The following is a 20,048-nucleotide window of genomic DNA, read 5'->3' as shown; positions in this document are numbered from 1 at the left end:
TCATGAGGTTCACATAGGCCCACCTCTCCAGCTTGTCCAGGTCCCTTTGGATGACATCTCATCCTTCTGGCATGTCAACTGCACCGCTCAGCTTGGTGCCGTCTGCAAACTTGCTGAGGGTGCGCTTGATCCCACTGCCTGTGTCATTGATGAAGGCGTTAAACAGCACTGGTCCCAGTATGGACCCCTGAGGGACTCCACTTGTCACTGTTCTCCATGTGGACATCGAGCTGTTGACCACTACCCTCTGGATGTGACCATCCAGGCGATTCCTTATCCACCAAAGAAGTCCACCCATCAAATCCATACCTCTCCAATTTAGGGAGAAGGATGTTGCAGGGGACTGTTGAACGCTTTACAGAAGTCCAGATAGATGACATCCATTGCTTTTCCCTTGTTCACTGATGCAGTCACTCCTTCATAGAAAGCCACTAGGTCCTGTAAATCAGATTCAGCCCATAAAGCCACTGCTCATATTGCAGAACCTCTAAAAAGATTCAAACCAGAAATCACAACCTCACTGCAACTTCGTTGGTATTCTTTATAAATGAACAAACAAACACAAGACCAACACGCACATTGTTCTGGATATGTCCCCCCATTTCCAAATCTTTGTACAACTCAGTTTTGTTTAATGTTGCAACTCCGACGAAGATACTCTGATTAACCTAAAACTACTGCAAGATCACGGACTTGTTGACAATACAATAGTTTTCTACCTTCCAAGCTGTACTGGCAGACCCCAAGGCATCAGGAAATAGCTTTTGATCTGACAGAAAGGTAATAGTGAAAGACTGATAAACATAGATTACGTTTTTATTTCAAAGAAAATCCCATTGTCAAAGGCGGTAACTGCTGGAGGTTACTTCAGGGCAGTGTTTCAATGACACAGCAGCTCTAGTGGAATTACCATTTTAAAGGAATTCCTCCACCTGCCACCTTCCAGTCCATTCAGTTCTGCCACCCCGTCCCTCATGCTAAAATGATTTTGGGGAAGGCTATGGTATGAATCAGGTGAATAAACTGATCCAGGTTAGGGAAAAAAAAAAAAAGAGAAAAGGCAGATCACAGTACTTAGAAACATAGAAAAGGTTGGAAAAGATCTTTAAGATCATCCAGTCCAACCATTAACCTAACACTACCAAGTCTACCACTAAACCAGTTAGGGGTAGAGTAATAATTTCATGTTTTCTGGCTTGGTGGCTGGATTATTTTTTAAAGAAAGTAAAAACTAGGAATCATTAAGGTTGGAAAGGACCTCTAAGATCATCAGTCCAACCATAAACACACCACCACCATGCCCACTAAACCCAAAGCGCCACACCTATATGTTTTTTGAACATTTCCAGGGATGGTGACTCCACCACCTCTCTGGGAAGCCTGTTCCAATGCTTGACCACCCTTTCCGTAAAGAAATTTTTCCTAATATCCAACCTAAACCTCCCCTGGCGCAACTTGAGGCCATTTCCTCTCGTCCTATCTCTAACTACTTGGGAGAAGAGCCCAACACCCACCTCACTACAACCTCCTTTCAGGTAGTTGTAGAGAGCGACAAGGTCTCTCCCTCAGCCTCCTCTTCTCCAGGCTAAACCACTCCAGTTCCCTCAGCCGCTCCTCATAAGGCCTGTGCTCCAGACCCTTCACCAGCCTTGTTGCCCTTCTCTGAACACTCTCCAACACCTCAATTTCTTTCTTGTACTGAGGGGCCCAAAACTGGACACAGTATTCCAGGTGCGGCCCCACCAGTGCCAAGTACAGGGGAACAATCACCTCCCTGCTCCTGCTGGCCACACTATTCCCGATACAAACCAGGATGCTGTTGGCCTTCTTGGCCACCTGGGCACACTACTGGCTCATCTTCAGCCGGCTGTCGACCAACACCCCCAGGTCCTTTTCGGCCAGGCAGCTCTCCAGCCACTCTTCCCCAAGCCTGTAGCGTTGCATGGGGTTGTTGTGTCCCAAGTGCAGGACCTGGCACTTGGCCTTGTTGAACCTCATACAGCTGGCCTTGGCCCGTCGATCTAGCCTGTCCAGATCCCTCTACAGGGTCTTCCTACCCTCCAGCAGATCAACACTCCCACCCAGTTTGGTGTCATCTGCAAACTTATTGAGGGCACTCAATCCCCTCATCCAGATCACTGATAAAGATATTAAACAAGGCTGGCCCCAAAACTGAGCCCTGGGGAACACCATTTGTGACCAGTGGCCAACTGGATTTAACTCCATTTACCACAACTCTCTGGGCTCGGCCACCCAGCCAGTTTTTTACCCAGTGAAGAGTACACCCATCCAAACCATGAGCTGCCAGCTTCCTTAGGAGAATCCTGTGGGAGATGGTGTCAAAAGCTTTACTGAAGTCCAGGTAGATGACGTCCACAGCCTTTCCTTCATCCACTAGGTGGGTCACGAGGTCATGGAAGGAGATCAGGTTGGTCAAGCAGGACCTACCCTTCGTGAACCCATGGTGGCTGGGCCCGATCCCTTGGTTGACCTGCACGTGCCTGTTGAGTGCACTCAAGATGACCCGCTCCATAATCTTTCCTGGCACTGAGGTCAGGCTGACAGGCCTGTAGTTCCCCGGATCCTCCTTCCGGCCCTTCTTGTAGATGAGCGTCACACTGGCAAGCCTCCAGTCATCAGGGACCTCCCCTGTTAACCAGGACTACTGACAGATGATGGAGAGTGGCTTGGCAAGCTCCTCCACCAGCTCCCTCAGTACTCTCAGGTGGATCCTATCCAGCCCCATAGACTTGTGAGCATCCAGGTGGCGTAGCAGCTCATTAACTGCTTCCTTCTGGATTATGGGGGCTCCATTCTGCTCCCCGTCCCTGTCTTCCAGCTCAGGGGGCTGAATACCCTGGGCATAACTGGTCTGGCTTGTAAAGACAGAGGCAAAGGAGGCATTAAGTACTTTTAACATCTAATCTAGTCACTGTTCTAATTCACAGAAGAGCCCGATCACACTTTGGCACAGCTTCTTCAGCTATGTGTGCACTGCAAATGTGTGAACACCATAAGCCATTACTGCCATAAAGTTCCCGTATCATGAAACTTCACAATGGGCAGGAACCAAGCAGTGAACCAGTGAACCTAGAACTCTCATAAGGAATTGTATTTTGTAGAGGTGATGACTCAAATCGTTCAAGAAAGTGAGAGGAAGCCAGAGCAGCAGAAAAATACAAGTGGAAGAAGAGAACTCCGGGTACCCCAGACACCTCAGGATTAACCCTGAGGAACTCTTCAGAGCACCAGACTGACTCAGGCAAGGTGACCATGTACTAAATCTGCCAAATTACGTAACTTTTTAAACAGCAGGCATGGTTCTAAAAAAACTTATCTATCATATATTTCAAAATCATCACTTATGTCCCGAGTGGTGAACTGTAAGCCAGCCTCCTACAGAAATGGAAGGGTGCAATTAACTGACTGAAATGACAGGACTGGGCCTGAAAGCTAAAAGGAGATGGATCCTGTTGACTCGTTTCCAGGAAAGGGGAACAGAGAGGACAGTGTCCTGAAAATGTGCCAGAGGAGCCACAGGGGCAGGGGGCGGAAATTAGCGCTAGGGTTTGTCAAAATAAGAGAAATGTTGGAGTGCTCAAACGATATATGTCAGACTTGGAAAAGGCAAATTAGTGCATATGCAGGAAGCAGGCTTTTCATGACACTAAGTTGTATGGTCTTGTTTGTTTTGTTTTAAATCACTTATTAAGGCAAGACAGAGCCTGTGAAGCTTTGCCAGCCAGTACATATCCACACTGGTACGGAAATACAGGTGGCAGGGAAGAAGGTGGGTCATAAAATTACTTTCTCCATCTTTTGCCAGCAGTGAAACTGAATACACTACAATTGTTAACTAGCATCTTTAATAGTTCATATTCCAAATATCTTCTGTGTTCTAAGAACTGAAAAAAAAGTTCAGTGTGCTAGAGCATCCAAGCAAAGAGAAGGAAAGGACACTAAGCACTCAGTCCCTCTATTTTGTGATCTTCTCTGTATTCTAGAACAAAACTATGTGCAAGCCTTTTGCACACACTGTAATTGCATCAGCCATCATTTAATTTTTCCATGTGTGAGGGCTGGCAATGATGACAGTCCAAACTTGAGTGTTAATAAAACTCCCTGTTACAAAGGAAGGGTATTGGAAAGCTTAATGAAATATTTTGCATTTATGTATCTACACGGGGATTTTATACTACCAGAAGAGGTATAAAGAGGCATGTGTGTAAATTACTGTCCTGTCCACATTAAAGGTTAGTTTCTCTACCACATTTATGTAATGGGACCTCAGGGTGTACTGGTATGAAATCCATTATGGATAGGAAAATGAAGACATGCAACCCATGGTGAAAATCAGTATGTAAAGAAAAATTTTTCACAGTTGACATATTTTGAAAAAACATAAAATTATGAAACAATTGGATGACTATCTAATGCATTTAAACAAACACGCTTAGCTTGAGAACCAATCCAGATAATCTTGTTTTCCTTTAATTAATAGTAACTCTTTCCATCCAAAAAAATCAGGCTAGTTCCATAGAACACATGAATATGGACCGAAGGCCTGACTTTTAACCAAACTGGAGAATAAAATCTATCATTTTCTGGCAAAGAAAATCCCAAACTTAATCCATTTCACTTGATAAGCTACAAAAAAACCATCATGCAAAAGCTAATCCCTCCTTGACCAGGGGTGGGGTTTTTTGCACTCTAGTTTTCAGCACAGATGAGTTTGTTGAATGATTTTGCAGAGCACCTCAGGGAAGGCAGGGGAATAAATAACAGTCTGATGAGTCCATGTCTCAAAATAGGGTAATAGAGTCCATGTCTCAAAATTGTTTATTTCTTTAAATTCTTAGTATATGCAAAGGGGAAAAAAAAAGTCTAGCTAGTAGTTAATAACAGATTCCCTTCCTATCCCCCCTGCTATTTAGGATTCATAGATTAGAGATGCTGTTTGACTGCATTCAAGGGGAAAAAAAAAATTAGTATCCTTGTTTCTAGTCCGCTAATATATAAAGGAAGAATATCGGTCTTTCTGGTATCCTGCTGAAGGAGAAGCAGATATCCCACAGTGACGTGGGTTTCAAAGGAAATTACAGCACTACTGAAGAACTGAGAGAAAGAACATTGCCACTGGAGAATAAATTCAGACTTTGAACTGAAGTGTAAAACACTTTCCTTCAGCTCTCCAACATATTTAGCATAACCAGACTGTTTTGCTGAGGCTGGGCTGCCTGTGGGATGCTCAAATGCTCTAGATAACGATGGCTGTTTCCCAAATGACTTGCTAATGGCCGTTCCTTCTACACTTTCTAACCATCCAGGGCAGCAGTACCACCCATTTAGAGAGCCCTATACTATTTTCAGAGAGTAGTCTTTTTATTTAACTTTCAAACAATACTATGCAGTTCACTTCCTAGTTGAGCTTTCTCTTTTACAGCTGTTATAAGTGGCAGACAGAAAAAGTATTTCCTATTTATTTCAAGAACTCTGAAGCATCCTGTACAACAGTTATCGTCCAAATTCTGCCATTTTTGTTATGAACAAAGACACCAAATTTACCATGGTATATCCTATATAATTTATATATGGTGACAACAGACTTATATAGCCATATAAATATATCTATTACTAACTATATTTTTAATATATAATTACAACCTTTAAATTTTTTACTTATATAAGATCATTTCATTATCAGGAGGATTTCCCCATACAGCAGCTGTTATAAGGATTATGTCTGAAGGTTAGAAAGATTTTACAACACTGACAGAAGGTATACTACCTTTACAGTAATTTCTTCTTAAAGAAAAAATAGCCAAACTTAAGTTTCTGACCAAAGTTGAAAATAATAATAGAAGTCAAGGAAAATATCCATGCAATATTAAAGATTAAGTACTGGAAAGTTTTGGTGAAGGCATGGGGAAGATTGACAATTAGTTGGTGCTATGCTTCTCCAACAATTACTTCTAAAAAAGCTGACTAACAAGCATGCCAAGAATCACCATAATGATTATGTATCCTGATACTCATTTAGCAGCTAGCTTAGTAGGGGTATTATACTGTCATAAATGTGGAGAGGTTTTAATACAATAAAGAATCATCAAAATCTTAAAAAAAATCCAATGTCTAATGAAAATAGGTAGTATGAGTTCCATTTCAGAGGGAAAAATTGAGATCAAAGTGGCTTGTTCAAAGGCTAAAGAAAAGCTCATTAGCAAACCTAAAAGAAACTCGTGAATACCTAATTCCAGATGCTCATATCACTCATATTTCTTAACAGTGATTCTATGCAAAACTTTTATGCATAATTATTAGCAGGTTTTATATTTTTAAAATCTGCTGGTTTATGGCAATCTGTGCAGTGAAATTACTTTCTCTCTTAAGCCTTGTTTTTCAAAAACAGCATTTTCCATTCACTGCAACATTATTTAAATCAGACCTTTACCACTTTTAGAGTGTTTTTATTATTATTGAACTGAAATGAAACAAAGGACCAAGAAATAATTACTGTGCAGAGTGATATTTTGGGCTATTGGCCCAAAGATGAGTTGGAGTTTTACTGCCAAGTTGCATATAAAAAAAGGAATATATACACCAAAACATTGAAATGCAATCCCAAATGCTCAAAGTATTTTTAAATGCCCAATGTGGTCTTTGCTAAAAAACACACTACTCTGTTTAGGAGACATGAAAATGTGTGGTGAACAACTAGCTGTGTGCCAGAGCAATAGCTATCGAAAACAAAACTCTGAAGGTATTACAAGGGAACTCAGCTTCTTGTCAGCAAAACGTAAGCTCTTAATAACAAGCACATTCGAAGAATGCCATACCTTAAAATATTTCTTCTCCTTTTGTCTCCAGTCATCACTAGTGATACAAAAATATTAATAATCACGGAAAATACTGGTTTCTTGCATCCTTCTTGTTTGAGGGAAATATGGTTTCTTTACCTAGTTTACAACAAGGTATTCTAACTACTTTTCCTCACAGCACTATTAGTTAGTATTTTCATTGTCTGCTGAAGAATGGACCTCTTACTGACAGCTACTGTCAGCAAGAAATCATTTTCTAAGAGTAGGTAAGGATAACAGCAGAAAGCTGTCAAATCAGATGGAAACAGCTTCTAGTATTTACTTCTACCCAAGTGCACAGAACTAGAGCATACAATCGCTACAATGACAGGCATGGATTTTTTCTTTTTTCTTTTTTTTTTTTTTTTAATCAGAGGAGCAACTCTTGGATGAGAACAAATTTGGGTGCCTTTTTAACGATAACAAATTTATGTAAATGGAACAAAACTAACTCACATGATTTCTTTTTTCCCCTACACTAATGCTTAAAACTGTTCGTATAGCAAAAACATTTGCTTTCTGCATTAGTAATGGTAAAATAAAGAGAAAATTAACGCTACAAACTATTCAACATGGATAACAAAATGAAATTTGGTGTTTTAAAAAATACTAAAAACAAAGAGTATAATTTTTTGCAGTTCAGATCAAAAGGGAAGTATTATGCTACATAGATGAGACTAAATTAGCTAAATTCTAAATTCACCTTTAAGCATTCCTTCAATTTTGTCTAGCAGATGGTATTAGCAAACTAAACAGTAAACTAATTAAAACTATAAATGAAACAAAAACACAACTGCTACTTTTTTATGACTGCTCAGATACGCATACAGCTACTCCATATATTGTTGTTCAACTAAGATGCTTCACAAGCTGAACTTCATATTCTTATTTTGACATTCACATACTCATACAGAAGCAGTCCTTAACAATCCTGTGCTAACTGGTGATAAGGGGGAGGGAAAGAAAACAACAAAAAAAAAAAAAAAAAAAAGAAAAAAGAAAAAGAAAAAAGGTAAATATCCATGAAGTTCCAGGGAGTAAAACTGATCAAGGCTGAATGCTATGCCAAAGATGCCAAAAAAGTAAAGGAAGTTCTTTACATCTTCTACAGGCACAAATATAGCAGAATGAGGCAGGAAGATATCACAACCCTGTTGCAAAGGAAAAAAAAAAAAGAGAAAAGTAGGACAGGGAAAAGGAACATTGTGGTCCAGATGAGTATTTCAGTATTAGGATATCTTCTGAAAACATTAAGCAAAATTGAATGACTCACAATCATAAGAACTGGGAGTAGGAGGAAGAGCGGATCTTATGGAACAATTTCTATATTCTTCTCTGTCAACACCATGTCTCGGTCTTTTTGCTGCCCACTGAGAACAACAGGTAATTGATGTAAGAAGCAAGATGCTAAGAACAGGATTTTTAACTCAAAGTAGGACTATAAGAGGTAATATTAATTTTAAACCACAGATGACCTGAATGATTTTGCCAGAAAGAATTTTCCTTTTCTTGTTTTTTAGTCTTTGTGTCAATCACCTATCAGGAACATCTAGGCAATTTGACTCCTACAGTAGAATTTATTTGAACCAGGAAACTCAACCCTCTCACCTCAACTTTGTCCTCATGTAACAGATATTAAGGATTCTTTTTTCCTGCAGAACTGAATTCGGAAAGGAATGAATCACATATTCAAGTCCCACGGACCTGCCCAAGATGTGAGCGTATGATGTTTCATTAACACTAATATGTGATGGAACAAGGAGAAACATCTGAGCAACATGCAGAACTAGTTCTGAAGCCAAAAGCTCTAATGCCAACTTAAACCAGTGCCATGTGCAAGACAGGGCTTATCAGACCGTGTACAGCACCACAACAATGTGGTAATACTGCTTTTGGAAGCAGCCTAGTATTTGTTTCTTGCTGTATGTTCCATTGGAAAAAGTGTAGTCACATATATGAATTTAGCAAGACTTGAATGCATGGTTAAAGTTAAGCACCCACTTAGCGTAACAGGTGAACTAGTTGTAGGAAGGATCTTCAAAGCTTACTGACAAGTGTCACAGCAAACACCAGGAGACTAAAATTTCATCAGTAAATACAACCAAGCAACTAACACCCCTGCAGCAGTCTAACAGTCTAAGCCTCTCTCTGTGATCTTCTACTTCTTTAATCAATGTCTATAACAGTACAGCAAATACATCTGAACATCAAAGATCATGATGATGTGGACTGCAAGGTATAAAATGGCCTGGAGGGAAAAGATTATGCTTTTTGAAGCCAACTTTTGGAACTACAGAGAAAACTAGAGATAACAAGGCATAATGAGAACAATTATTTTGTGTGTCATTATACTTTTACATTAAACACGAGGTAATCATCACCACAGAATGACTCTCAGTCTAACTGAGAAAGACATGACAGCTACCACCCATTTTTAACTTTTTTGTTTGTTTTTACATTTTGGGAGGCTTCCTTCGCTATAAAAGAACACTGAAATAATGTGAGCTGTTTTATATCAGCTGGGCTGCTCATTAAGTTGAAGGCAGCACAGAGAAACACTTGCGCCTTTCCCTCCCTAGTGTCAAAACATGTACACAGCCACTTCAGGATCCATAAACTGCATTAATCAATCTTGCCTATTTTTCCTCCTCAAGTGCTGACATACAGTAACAAGGCAAGCCTCAGATCGCTTTAAAGATATCTGAAATACTAGTCATAACCAAAAGAGCAGATGAACAAGCCCAGTAACAGATGCAGCGAAGGCATCCCAAGTCCTCAGTACGACTCCACCAGCTAAGGGCCGGCAGCTGCCTGCCGCGCAGCGAGGCAGCCAGGAAAGCCAGCACATGCATGGTGGCTCGAAGGCAGCATCACCACCTTCTACTCACTGGACTCTCCCATGGTGTATTATGGGATTTTTTGAGAGATGAGCCATGCACAGTGCTTTTGAGTATTTTTTCCACATTGTCAGTGATTGACAAAAACAGCCTGGAGAAATGTAAATTGCAGAAAGGCTGTGGCTGCCTGTGGGGTTAGGGGCTTTCTCACCTGAGGCAGAACACTACTTCTCTGCCTGCACTGCCTGCAAGGTGCCCATGAGGGGGCCAGAAGAAAGTGCTGGCAAGGCACTGATAGCCCATTTCTTCAGCAAGGATTGAAGATGGAGCAGCCGCTGAACAACGTTGCCTGAAAGATCCATAGCAGCAGAGGAGATTATATTCTTATGCATACTACAATGCAGAGGACCTGATTATAAGCCATCACCATGTGAGATAACTCCATTTCCAAAGCAGTTCAGTCACATTAGTACAAAAATGCACCTGCGCTAATAGCTTGCCTCTCAAATGATCTTATTAGTACAGCATATCAGCTCAATGTTGTCGCACAGTATCCAGCCGTAGAGTGGCTTTCACCCTGCTAGGCCAGAATACAGATGGATCTGGAATAAAACAGATCAGGTCCTTCCTTTAGCAAAACCTACTTCTTTATTGGTTCCCACACGGGGAGTTTTTGAAGGGATCCCTCTTTGCTTTTTAGCCTAGGAGAGAAGAAGCTCTTGTTCAGAAGCTCTTTGCAGGAGAAGAGAAGAAAGGCAGAACCATCAGGGAAAATTTTACCGCCACTCAAAAATGATCAGAAGTAAGAAAATACTCATGAGGAGAAACTGCTGCGAGTCGAGGAAAACAGAAATGAGGAGTGGCAGCCTCTTCTTAACTGCCTAAGAGGAAGGAAAACACTTCTCCACTCTAGCATTTGACTGAGCAGTCCATTGTCTCACTGTCTGAATAGCCTATTTATCACTAGCATTCATAAAACTAAAAAAAAAGAGGCAAACAAAAATAAATTGTTTTTCCTACGTCAACCTCATTTAATTACTGAAGAGTAGTTTGAATTGTTGATCTCCTAATGCTTTGGTGGGACTGGCAGCCAGTCTAGTCCAGTCAGGCTTGCTTGATTCTATGAGAAATAGAAAATAAAATTAGCATAGTCAAAGCCAGGGATAATCTAGGAAGTATTCACAATAATGAATAGAGTTGGGTGACAGGTCACTTTAGCTGGGAGTTTCTGATACCCAGCCTTGTTACAATGTGTGTGGGCTAGTAAATATTCAGCAGAAGTTTAACAGGATATTTTAAGGAGATTTACAGTCAGCTCAGTCATGTCTATATCACCACACTGACATGCTGTCTTTGCTTTTGCATATCTTACAAGAAACTTAATGTCAGCTTATATGGCAAGAAACCAGACAATCATATTTACATAAGTCTGTGCATACCAAAATGTGTATGATGAAAATAGCTTGCCTTGTCTCCTGGGAGCATAATACCCAGTAGTCTGATTTCCAGACAACACTACCAGCCAATCGTACCATTGAATAAAAACTAGATTTTTTTTTTTTTTTAATCACCAAAAACTGTCTCAAAGCAAGCAGACAAATATTAATACAGTCTGGGATATCTGGGGATCTCCACCAAGGACAAAAATGGAACATACGTTAACTATTCGATCAAGTGCACACACACTCTTTTCTTTCCAAGGATTGCCAACGTTTTAATGCAGGCTTTACTTCGTCACTAAACTGGTAAGGCTCACAGCATCATATAATCACTCTGGTGTGCTGTCTCATTGTTCAGTTACTTCTCTTAATTTCTTGCCCTCCTGCACTAGTTTTGAAAAAAAGTAAAAGAAATGGGATGTGCTTGTTCACAGTTAACAAAGTCACTTACTGCAGCAACAAGTTTAACAATTTTACCTAGGGTGACAAAGCATATGAAGAAGAGTTACAAGATCAGACTGACAATTGACAAGCTACTACAGTGCTGCATTGCAAGACATCTTATCTGCCAAATCTACTTTTTCACTCCCTACCAGCTCACAGTAACACCTGCATTTGCCTCTTAATATCACAGCTTTTAGACTATAGCATGATACAACTGTCTAACCAAGAAGCATACCTCTATCAGCAGATGACTTTGCATCATATAATGGGCTTCTGAGCAGAGAACTCAAAAAACTCAAGTGCAATATGTTCAAGCACTGACAATTTTTTCTTTCACAGAAAGGCAAAGCAATCAAGTCATCCCTTCTCACTTCTGATGAACTGTGAGTAATGAAGGTTTAGTCAATGCCTACGCTGCACTCACAGGTGGTATATTGACCATTTTCACATAAACTTGCTTGTGTGCCAAGAACAGTACCGCCAGGCAACATGGACTTCAGGATCCCAGGTGATCTGCCGTATATGCTGAAACCACAGAGCCACAGCTAAACATTGTTACTGATCCCTAAACTAGCCATTTTACTGTCTGTTTGGATGTTGTTTACACTAGCTGTAGTCACATTTCATTACAGCGTAATGAAACCTTTGAGAGAAGTAGCTGGGCAATGTTACGAATAGCTGGCATTGATACATTAACAGGAAGGCATAAGTATTTGACAATAACTCTTTACAGTACTTATATGCAGGAGGAACTACAGTAATTTCCTAGGCTGAATAATATGACCCCATTTCCTCATTTTTATTATGTAATATTGACGTTATTTGCATCAGATGAAATAAAAAAATAGCACCTCCCTGATGCTGTCTTTTACTATTTCTTGTATTTTGTAGTCATCGAGAACAGAACGTTTTGGTGACCATTTGAAAAATCTTCATTAGGGTGATAGATACCAGCCTCCAAATGGAAAATTACCAGAGTAGGGTCTGCAATACTAATAATCCATGTTTAATTGTAAAATGCAGAATGAAGATCAATGAAAAAGAAAGTATCCTCTTACCTTAGGATCTCATTTTCTCCACGTGTAATGCCAAACCTGTAACACCTAATCAAAACACATTCCTGCTTTTCCTCATTTTTTACTAATGTAAATACTACTGCAACTTACAAGGACATTTCCTGAAGTATCTTCTTTAGATATAGTTCATAAAATCAGATAATTCAAAGGCAAAGACAGATAGGAATAAATAAAACATTCACCATAAAGAGCAAAAATTACCTTTAGCAGGGTTTACTTTTATTCCTGATCTATACAGCATCTCCTCATTCTGCCAGTCCCCATTCCTGACAACAGTCTTGAGTCCATAGAAAACAATTAATGCAGCAGTGGAACAAAAAACCAAGTTCTTCAGAAAGCGCTTTTGGGCTTTGACATAAAGGGCCCTGACACCTACTGTAACCAGCAGGCAGAAGCCCATACTAGGAACATACAGCACACGCTCTGCTATTACAAAGCCAACATAGAAAAATAGGTTTGTGGCAGGAACAAAGGGCACTATTAATAAAGACAGAGACAGAATGACAATGTTCTCAGTTGAAGGAAGCTGCAGTTTCTGCATTTCATGCTTTTTTATACCATTCTCTTCTTTTGATGCAAAGCTTGACTTCACCTCCAGCGTCCTGTATTCCATCTCTGAGTGGCAGCTATGCCCATTAGCATTCTGCTTGCCATTCATTACAGTCTTCCCGTTGCACTCTCTCTCATTGCTGGAGCCCTTCAAGCTAAAGTAGGCAAGGAGGAGGAGTCCAGCATAGAAGGCCACAGTGTGTAGATTCCTCCAGTCACTGACTGCTTTCAGAAGAGGCACGGCATCCATAGACCAGTCAAAGCTGAGAGTATCTGGGCACAGCAACAGCCAAAGGTTCTTGGTTGGCAGGTAAAAGAAGGTCAGCGTACGCGTGAGAAAACTATCTGAGTCAGCTGCTGGATTATCAGAATTGGAAAAACTTGGGGGCTTGTTGCCCATCCAGTATAAGCGGACACCCAGCAGTGCAGTCCCCCAGGAGGTCAATAAAGCAATACTGAAGAAGAGGGTCAAATTCTTTCTCTGGGGGAGAAAAAAAAAAAATTATCAGCATAAATCAACACCAGGTGTTTAATTCAGTAAATTATAAACAAAAGTAACCAAGAAATATCTGATACAACTGGGTTTTTGGTAATGGAAACAAGCACTTGGTCTCTGACATTCAGATCACAAAATGTTGGGGTATGTTGTTGACCACGGACTATAAGAACAGGCTCTTTCATTTAAGCTGTATCAAGCTTGTATCAGAGTCATGCCTTTAGAGATCATAGGCCTGTCTGTCCTTGCTTAAGATTTACTTGTGTAATCCCTTGAAAACTCTTTATTTTAGAGGAAATTATGGAACCTTACAATGGTTCCTACATAACCTTCCAAATCTTTCTTTGCTCCTGGCTGTGGCCAAAACACCAGTTTGCCTTACCTAGATTTAAAGTTTAAAGAATGTTCCAGTTCCATTTTCCCTAATGAAAGTTTCTCCTGAGGTATTTTACCCAAGAACCAAATAAACTTTCCAAGAATGCAAGAGTGGAAAACAGCTCTTCAAGGAGTTAGTCAGAAGGACTCCCTGGGAAACAGTGCTCAGGGACAGGGGAACAGAACAGAACTGGCAGATCTTTAAGGACATTTTCCATAGAGTGCAAGAGCTCTCAGTCCCCAAGTGTAAGAAATCAGGCAAGGAAGGGAAGAGACCAGCATGGCTGAGTTGAGACCTGCAGGTCAAACTAAAGAGTAAGAGGGAACTGCACAGGCAGTGGAAGCAGGGACAGGTGTCCTGGAAAGGGTACAGGGATGTAAAGAATAACAAGAAGGGCTTCTACAGGTATGCCAACCAGAAAAGGAAGGTTAAAGAAAGCGTACCCCACCTGATGAACAACAATGGCAACCTAGTATCAACAGATGAGGAGAAAGCAGAGGTACTCAACAACTTTTTTGCCTCGGTCTTCACCGGCAGCCTCTCTCCTCACCCCTTCTGGATGGACCACAAGATGGGGACCAGGAGGTAAAGCCCCTCCCACTGTAAGGGAAGATCAGGTTCGAGACCACCTAAAGAACCTCAATGTACACAAGTCTATGGGAACTGATGAGATGCATCCCAGAGTCCTGAGGGAATTGGCTGATGTAGTTGCCAAGCCACTCTCCATGATATTTGAAAAGTCATGGCAGTCAGGTGAAGTCCCTGCTGACTGGAAGAAGGGGAATGTTGTGCCCATTTTTAAAAAGGGAAGAAAGGAGGACCCTGAGAACTACCGACCTGTCAGCCTCACCTCTGTGCCTGGGAAGATCATGGAACAGATCCTCCTAGAAGCTATGCTCAAGCACATGGAGGACAGGGAGGTGATTTGAGACAGCCAGCACGGATTCACCAAGGACAAGTCCTGCCTGACCAACCTAGTGGCTTTCTATGAAGGAGTGACTGCATCAGTGGACAAGGGAAAAGCAATGGAAGTCATCTACTTGGATTTCTGTAAAGCCTTCGACACAGTCCCACACAACATCCTTCTCTCTAAATTGGAGAGATAGGGATTTGATGGGTGGACTGTTCAGTGGATAAGGAAGCGGCTGGATGGTCACATCCAGAAGGTCGTGGTCAATGGATCGATGTCCACATGGAGAACAGTGACAAGTGGAGTCCCTCAGGGGTCCGTACTGGGACCAGTGCTATTTAACATCTTCATCAATGACATAGACAGTGGGATCAAGCGCACCCTCAGCAAGTTTGCAGACGGCACCAAGCTGAGTGGTGCGGTTGACACACCAGAAGGACGAGATGTCATCCAAAGGGACCTGGACAAGCTGGAGAGGTGGGCCTGTGTGAACCTCATGAGGTTCAACAAGGCCAAGTGCAAGGTCCTGCACCTGGGACGGGGCAACCCCTGATATCAATACAGGCTGGGGGATGAAGGGATTGAGAGCAGCCCTGCGCAGAAGGACTTGGGGGTACTGGTGGGTGAAAAGCTGGACATGAGCTGGCAATGTGCGCTTGCAGCCCAGAAAGCCAACCGAATCCTGGGCTGCATCAAAAGCAGCGTGGCCAGCAGGTCAAGGGAGGTGACTCTGCCCCTCTGCTCTGCTCTGGTGAGACCTCACCTGGAGCGCTGCATCCAGCTCTGGAGTCCTCAGCACAAGAAGGGCATGGAGCTGTTGGAGTGGGTCCAGAGGAGGGCCACCAAAATGATCCGAGGGCTGGAGCACCTCTCCTACGAGGCCAGGCTGAGAGAGTTGGGGTTGTTCAGCCTGGAGAAGAGAAGACTGCAAGGAGACCTTATTGCAGCCTTTCAGTACGTAAAGGGGGCCTATAGGAAGAACGGGGGCAATCTTTCTAGCAAGACCTGTTGTGACAGAACAAGGAATAATGGATTTAAACTAAAGAAGAATAGATTAAGACTAGACATAAGAAAGAAATTTTTTACAATGAGGGTGGTGAAGCACTGGAACAGGTTGCCCAGAGAGGCAGTGGAGGCCCCATCCCTGGCAACATTCAAGGTGAGGTTGGACGGGGCTCTGAGCAACCTGATGGAGTTAAAGCTGTCCCTGCTCACTGCAGGGGGGTTAGGCTGGATGACCTCTAGAGGTCCCTTTCAACCCAAAGCATTCTGTGATTCTATGATCTTTTGGAGCCTTCAGATCTGCCTACTACTGAAAGCCCCATTTCATTTTGCATCTCACAGCCAAATAATATGTTGGTTTTGTTCTTCAAGCACACCACATTAAATAAGGGGTCTAAAACCTTCCACATCTTCATACCCATCTAAATAATACTATGTGAAGCATGCAGCTGCCTCTACCTACCCACACCATCATGCTAGCAATTCAAAGAACCTCCGGTTCTTTATGGAATAACTCAATATTTGCTAGCTGGACCTGCTTGTTGGGTTCCCCCTCACCGCATCCAAAAGCACTTACTTATTCAAATGCTTGCAGAAACATACCACTTCTGCCTAAATAAGAATCAGGAAGCAAGATTTTCTCACCTACGTCTAGGACTGATGACCTTAAATTCTGCTCTCAATTACATGGGTGCCCTAAATGAAAGCTGTTTTGGGTTACTCTCTCCTTGCAGAAGAAACTGTAAAAGCTAAAATGTGTATTTTAATATTGCAATTTTTCAGATGCCTTTTGTAAGAAAAGAAAAACTGTTTGCCAGATAGCTCCAGATATAGCGTAAGCACTTTGATAATCTTTCCCCCATTATTACAAAGAATTATTTCTCAATCATTTTTCATTTCATTAGGTCTGTTTTTTCCATCTCACACTACACATTCCTGGGATGGTTATTCAATGTTTCCTTATTCAGAAGCAAGACCTCACACTGGAATGTTTTATCTTATTTCTTTCAAACAGCTCATTTTTCTCCTTTGTGGGGGGACTCTCCCCTTGATATCATGAAATACAGATGATTGTGCTGCTCCAGTTTAGGTCAATTATTAATAGTTTTCTACCATCAGATTACTGATGTTCCAGTAACAAGACGTGGCCTAGTCATCATAATTTATCTGCTTGTCTCATGAAGAATTTTATTCCTTTTCACATCTCTATAGAGTTTCTCCTTGTGAAGTTTAAAATATTTAATGGCAGTTAGATTACTTCATTGAATTTTGAGGTAATATGGAAGAATTCAATGAAGGCATTAGTAGAGAACAAACAAATTTATAATGAGAATATTTACGTGCTTGTATCAGAACCACCTAAAAAATGCTGTCACTTTTTATACATGAAGCAAAGCCTGAGTCCACATAATTATTTTACCACATTAATTCCAGTTTGATTTATTAGCTTTGTACATTTCTATAGCCTGGAAAATCAACAATTTTTTGGTAATAAATCAATCAAAACCCACATCTACACTTTGTGGTGAATATATTCCCTGGAATGCCTACTGTAACAACCTACTTGTATTTGTAAGCTGGATAATACTTCACAACTCATCTCAGATACTGTTTCTTGCCTGCCAGCCAGGACTGTTTAAATGCTTTTAAAGCTGTGTAAACTAGTTGTCACCAAAACTCCCAACTAAGTTTATATTTGGAATAAAAAGATTATTCAGATTTCGTGGATTTGCATGTATACCCTCACAGTAAAACCTTATGTCCTGATTCAACTTGTCCTTTCATTGCCATCATATTTTGCTACATGAAAATTTTTCTGCCCACCCCTCTGGCTCAATTATTTTCAAACTTATTTCCATCAAACATGCATATAAACAACTCTCAAATGTTAAACGTGACCTTTTTTGCTCTTTTTACTCACTCTTCTATAGTTTTTTAAGAGGAGGTTGCTTAGACAGAAGGAGGCTGGGAAGTGGAAGATGGGGTTTTTGGTCCATTTACTTGTTTGTTTTAATTAGAAATTCAGAGCAGGTCTTTGCCAGAAGGCTATATACTAATTGAAAGATTAAGACATCCCAAATACTAAGCAAGTGAAACTTGATTAACATATGAGAAGTGAGCTTTCATAGATTGCTTAGACTGCTTTATTATTTTGTTAATAGAATCATAGAATCATAGAATGCTTTGGGTTGGAAGGGACCTTGAGAGATCATCGAGCCCAACCCCCCTGCAGTAAGCAGGGATTGAACCTGTGAACTTGGCATTATTAGCACCATGTTCTAACCAACTGAGCTAACCCGGCTGGTCAATACTTAACAACTGGAAGAAAATCTCTCTTTCCTGAAGATTGTACTTTTCAATTAAATGCTGAGAAAGTTCATGTTACAAAGTTCTTTGACAAAACCATGCTAGAGCAGATATGCCATTCCTTGCGGATAATAGAGAAACCTGCTAAAAACTTCCAGTTCTTCTTTGTACATAGTGAAACAGTAACAATGAAAAGCTTGCCTCTTGCTCTAGCCCTAGAATGCAAAAATCTGTACCTCAGAGCTAATGCATCCTCACTGCTGGAGTAACTATTTGCGGTCTCCCTTTTAAGCTTCAATATAAGATTTCTAAGGTCCGGATCCTCACACTTCTTGGTTCTACAAAGAACACAACATATCTACATACAGTATTGCATTTCATACTTTAACAATACTTTTTAAAATATTTTTTTCAACATTTTATACCAGTGTCAAATGAAATATCTAAAGATTCACTTGTGAGTTCAGAGGTATCCTGGCAGGTGACTTTCTTAACCAGCATATCAACTTCTCATACTGTAAAATAATATTTAACTAGAGAAGGAGTTCTGGTGTATTCTTTAGCTTCATTAACTGGCTACAGGAGCAGAGTGCAACTATGCTCTCATTGCCTCAGGCACAAATGGTTTGCATCCTTCACAAGAAACTTTTTCAGACATGGGTATTCTCAAAAGCCAGTAGCTTTACATCTTTTTAACATTAACTACACATTAACTACCAATAACCTGTGTAACACTGACGTGCCATCGTAAATTTTCAGATTTCAAAGGAGATTCTCTGGATTTAGTCTAAAACCAAAATTAAAATCCTCCCTAACACTTAAATTTCTGTCATAAAAACTTGAAGTAGGATGCGCTTTTTTTTTTTTTTCTGTCACACATAGATAGTACTGGCTCAGAAAGGGAATGACAGCCTCATTCCCCTTTTTACCTCTTTCAACACTCATTACTTTTGCACAGCTTTTACCCCTCTGTACTAATATAGTCAGAAATAATTAGAATGGTTTAGCTCACATTCTGGCTAATGTATAGCCAGTCTTTGTATAGTGAACCAAAAGGAAAAAAAAAAAAAAAGCAGCAAACCCTGGTTACAACAACTTATTAAAATTAAATAATATAATCAGTTCCCCAGCAGACCTTTGCCTGCAAATAAAGTGCTTTCAAAATGAACTCTGCTCAGACAAGCACTTTCACTAGCAACTCTTCCTCTGAGCCTCCTGACAGCCTGTGCTCCTCTGACTGTGTACATTTGGTGTAGCCCAGCAGCAGGAAGAGATCCTCTGTAATGCTTGGCAGAAAGGATTTGGATTACTATACTCATGAGTCCTAATCCAGCCCATCTGCCATATGTTTTGACACCCCCATAAATCCTCTAACCTTTCATAAGTAGTCATTTTCATCTGGGGAAAAAATGAGCACTGATTTAGATCAGATTTAACATCTCTCCTGCCTGCTAACAGTCAAGTACCACCACTGCAATTTTAGTGTTTGTGACTGCAGAAACCTTTTTCATCTCCCTACCAAAATCCATCTGCATGACCCACCCACATTGCACATTTCCCTTGCATTAAATCCTAATTCCTCACTCCATTATACTGCTCTTAAATAAGGCACTGCAGCAGATTTCTTGATTGGGCAGCCCCTGCCAAAGCTCAGTCATCGCCTAAGCGGTATCCAAAGCATTTTCAAAAGACACTATTCTTTTAACCTCACCTTGTCCATTTCACCAAGCAGCATTAAATACGGCACATGGTCAA

General features: G+C 40.9%; 1 protein-coding gene across 1 annotated transcript in view; it reads right to left on the bottom strand.

Annotated features, from left to right (window-relative positions):
* Window positions 1-20,048, bottom strand: part of TMTC2 (transmembrane O-mannosyltransferase targeting cadherins 2) — a 259,966-nt gene that overhangs the window by 99,004 nt on the left and 140,914 nt on the right. Inside the window, exon 3 of the mRNA XM_075725112.1 lies at window positions 12,855-13,683. Within this exon, the coding sequence (XP_075581227.1) occupies window positions 12,855-13,683 (829 nt within the window). The remainder of the gene's footprint in view (window positions 1-12,854; window positions 13,684-20,048) is intronic.

The sequence above is a fragment of the Pelecanus crispus genome, chromosome 1 (assembly GCF_030463565.1).
Source record: "Pelecanus crispus isolate bPelCri1 chromosome 1, bPelCri1.pri, whole genome shotgun sequence".
Taxonomy (NCBI): Eukaryota; Metazoa; Chordata; class Aves; order Pelecaniformes; family Pelecanidae; genus Pelecanus; species Pelecanus crispus.
The sequence above is the reverse complement of the archived record's forward strand: the minus strand, read 5'-3'. Positions and strand labels throughout refer to the sequence as shown.